Consider the following 3,679-nt stretch of genomic DNA (forward strand, 5'->3'; position numbering starts at 1 on the left):
TACATCGGGTTCAGTGCATGTCACAGGCCCAGCAATCACATCTACGGCCCCCAGGACCTAATCCCCTTCTACATAGGGTTCAGTGCATGTTAGCAGACACTGGGCTCGATTCCTGCCTAGTCCCTGCCAGATACACCATGCCCACCTCATTAAGAGAATGAGGCCACACAAACACACCCAGGCCATCGTGGTGATGGAGTGGCTAGGGTCCCACTTGCCCACCCTTCATTGCTGGTTCAGAGCCAGCTGTCTGACCACATTCCTACTCCAAGATGGGACTTTGGGGACATTGTCCACCAGGGTCGCTGACCCCTTTTAAAGTTCCAGAAACATGGCCAGCTGGTCCCCTAGAAGTTTGGTACATGGGATAAGCCAAGGCTTGTCTTCAGGAACAGGTTTTCCACCACGTCGCTGCCCAAGGCCCAGGGCATCCCCAAGTTTGTGTGAAGCCTGCCTGCCATGTCCACAGCCCATGCCGAGCCCTCCTGGAGCCACTGGAATGCTTGTTCCTGGGCATGTGATGAACCCAGACAGCTTCCGCCTTGCAGGACAACTGTGTGCATCTGGCAGCAGCAGCCGGAGGGACCACGGAAAGAAGATGGAGGTGAAACCAGATGCTGTGAAAATGCTTTATTAGGCAAAACCGCATACTATAAAAATGCTTTAAAACGCAGCAGGAGATGTGAAGACACAAATGAACAAGTGCGTAGTGACACATGGCTGTCAGAACACAGTGAAGAATCCACACTGCCTCCCCCCTTTACCTAGAAAAGAAGAGTTCTAGGCCACCTCCTCCTCAGCATACTCATCCATCCTCCTCCTCCTCGGCCGTGGCATCCTGATATTGCTGATATTCAGACACCAGGTCGTTCACGTTGCTCTCAGCCTCGGTGAATTCCATCTCATCCATGCCCTCACCCGTGTACCAGTGGAGGAAGGCCTTGCGCCTGAACATTGCTGTAAACTGCTCTGAGACACATGTGAAGAGTTCCTGGATGGCCGTATTATTCCCAATGAAGGTGGCTGACATTTTTAGCCCCCAGGGTGGGATGTCACAGACGGCTGTTTTTACGTTGTCGGGGAACCAGTCAGCAAAGTAGCTGCTGTTCTTATCTTGAATGTTGAACATCTGTTCATCCACCTCCCTCATGGGCATGCGACCCCTGAAAATGGCAGCCGCCGTTAGGTAGCGGCCGTGACGGGGGTCACGGGCAGCCCTCATGTTCTTAGCATCAAACATCTGCTGGGTAAGCTCAGCCACAGTCAAGGCCCGGTAGTGCTGGCTGCCCTGGCTGGTCAGTGGGGCAAAGCCGGGCATGAAGAAATGTAGCTGGGGAAATGGGGCCATGTTCATGGCCAGCTTCCGCAGGTCAGCATTCAGCTGGCCTGGGAAGCGCAGGCATGTGGTGACCCCACTCATGGTAGCAGACACCAGGTGGTTCAGGTCACCATAGGTGGGTGTGGGCAGTTTTAGGGTCCTGGAACATGTGTCATATAGCGCTTCATTATCTATGCAAAAGGTCTCATCCGCGTTTTCTATGAGCTGGTGGACTGAGAGGGTGGCGTTGTAGGGATCCACCACGGTGTCTGACACCTTGGGCGAGGGCAGGATGCTGAATGTGTTTACGATCCTGTCTGGGTACTCCTCCCAGATCTTACTGAGCAGAAGGGTACCCATCCCAGACCCAGTACCCCCACCCAGGGAGTGGGTCAGCTGGAAACCCTGCAGGCAGTCACAGCTCTCAGCCTCCTTTCTGACAACGTCCATCACTGACTCCATCAGCTCCGCGCCTTCTGTGTAGTGTCCCTTGGCCCAGTTGTTTCCGGCCCCACACTGACCTGTAAGACAGTACAGCCGGTCACTCGATGGCCAGGTATACGGTCATCCGTGGTCACCACCATAATGCAGAAAGGGCCAAGTGTCACATGTGAGGTGAAAGCACCATTCGCCCTGCAGGTGGAGCAAATGAAACCCCCTCCTCCAGAGTTACAGGACAGCAGCTTCCCCTGTTAGAAATTAAGACAGGAGTCAAACCTGAGACGGGCTCACAGACCTCGCTGCAGGTGGCTCCTGCCCATTCTCAGGAAAGGCAGTAGCCACGGCCCCAGCTCAGCTCCCGGCAGGGACATCAGTAGCTCCTCACCTTGAGGAGACACCCGGGCCTTCCTCCTGAAGCCCGTTTAAGAGAGACAGATTGAGCGACTCGACTCGGCGGATAGGAGGGTGTTCAGGGGCCCTGGCGCCACAGTTCCCACAGGATGACCTTGGAGCGTTCCTGGATTTTGAGCTGCCCTGGCTAAGGAGCCGAACCCCAGTCCTCGCACGCAGCTCGCCGGAAGTGAAGTTGTCTGGCCTGAAGACCTGCCCGAAGGGACCCGAGCGCACAGAGTCCATGGTGCCCGGCTCCAGATCCACGAGCACAGCACGGGGCACGTACCTGCTACCTGCGTGGGGCAGGAGGGCATGAGCGAGGGGAGAGCCACGTTCCCAGGAGGGCGGTGGGGGAAGGACGGGGGTCTCACCGCTGGCCTCGTTGTAGTACACGTTGATGTGCTCCAGCTGCAGGTGGCTGTCCCCGTGGTAGGTGCCAGCGGAGTCGATGGCATGTTCATCAGAGATCACCTCCCAGAACCACAAGAGACAGGAGGGGCCAGACAGGCCGGGGCTGAGTCACGGAGGCTCCCCAGCCCCTCTCCCACCCCCACCCTCATCCGCACCCCCATCCCTAGGCCGCCCTGTCCCTGGGGTCCACCCCAGCCGCCTCGCCAGCCACCCAGATCCACCATCCCCGGCAGGGAGCCCAGGGGCTGCAATGCAGGGGCACCACTCCCGCCACTGCCAACATCTTCCCCGGCCACCCGGCAGGCCCGGGCTGGGCCCTCAGAGCCCCGGCTGCCAACCTTGGCCCCGATCTGGTTCCCGTACTGCCTGGCCTGCGTGAGCACAATCTCCCTCATGGCTAAGGCAGGATTAGGGTGGCAGCAGAAGCGCGAGAAGGAAGAGCAGACGCGCAGCGACCCAGCCCGCCCTCCGCTAACGCTTAAATAGCCCCGCGTCCACCTCCCTCAGCCTCGGATTGGGCTCCCAGAATAAGCAACAGCTTTACTTCCACACAGGTGCACCCACCTGTGAATCCCTTGGCGTTGAACGTCTGTTGGAGAACTCAGGTGTCCTTGCTATGGTCCCTTCCACGCTGGGGAAAGCTGCTCAGCTGGAGAACTTCCTCCCACGTCTTTAGTAAGACTAAATTCCTAGCTGAGCTGAAACTGAATTTTCCTCCCATGTGGGAGGGGAAGACGCTTGTTTCCATATTCACAGAGTGCCTTTGCACCTGTCCTAGATTGATGACATTTTTGTAATGGAGATTCATTTCATCTATTAGGAGATCTGTGGTTAGGAAAGGCCTTCCACATGTTAACTCAACAGGACTTGATTATACGTTTTACTTTGGAGCAGTTCAAATCCGCAGTAAGCTATGGGTGTTAGAGATAGTCAGGCCTCTGCTTTAGCTGGAGTCTTCTGTAGAGTAGGATTAGCCCTTTCAACCTTCCAGAGGACTGCGGTCTCCAGCAGAGTGAAGGTAATATTGGATTCTTAAAGCTGAGGATAGGTGTTGGGTTACGCCTGCTGTGAAAGATGGGCCATTGTCACTTTGCAGGCTTTTAGATTACCCAAACT

General features: G+C 56.3%; 1 protein-coding gene across 1 annotated transcript; it reads right to left on the reverse strand.

Moving 5' to 3' along the window:
* Positions 1-780: 780 nt before the first annotated feature.
* Positions 781-3,006, reverse strand: LOC129393007 (tubulin beta-8 chain-like). Its single transcript, XM_055108420.2, is given in 5 exon segments — positions 781-813; positions 815-1,839; positions 2,335-2,445; positions 2,524-2,633; positions 2,903-3,006. Coding segments are annotated over 5 exon segments (1,335 nt in total). The 5' UTR covers positions 2,959-3,006.
* Between the last annotated feature and the right edge of the window lie 673 nt (positions 3,007-3,679).

This window comes from Pan paniscus, chromosome 13 (genome assembly GCF_029289425.2).
Source record: "Pan paniscus chromosome 13, NHGRI_mPanPan1-v2.0_pri, whole genome shotgun sequence".
Taxonomy (NCBI): Eukaryota; Metazoa; Chordata; class Mammalia; order Primates; family Hominidae; genus Pan; species Pan paniscus.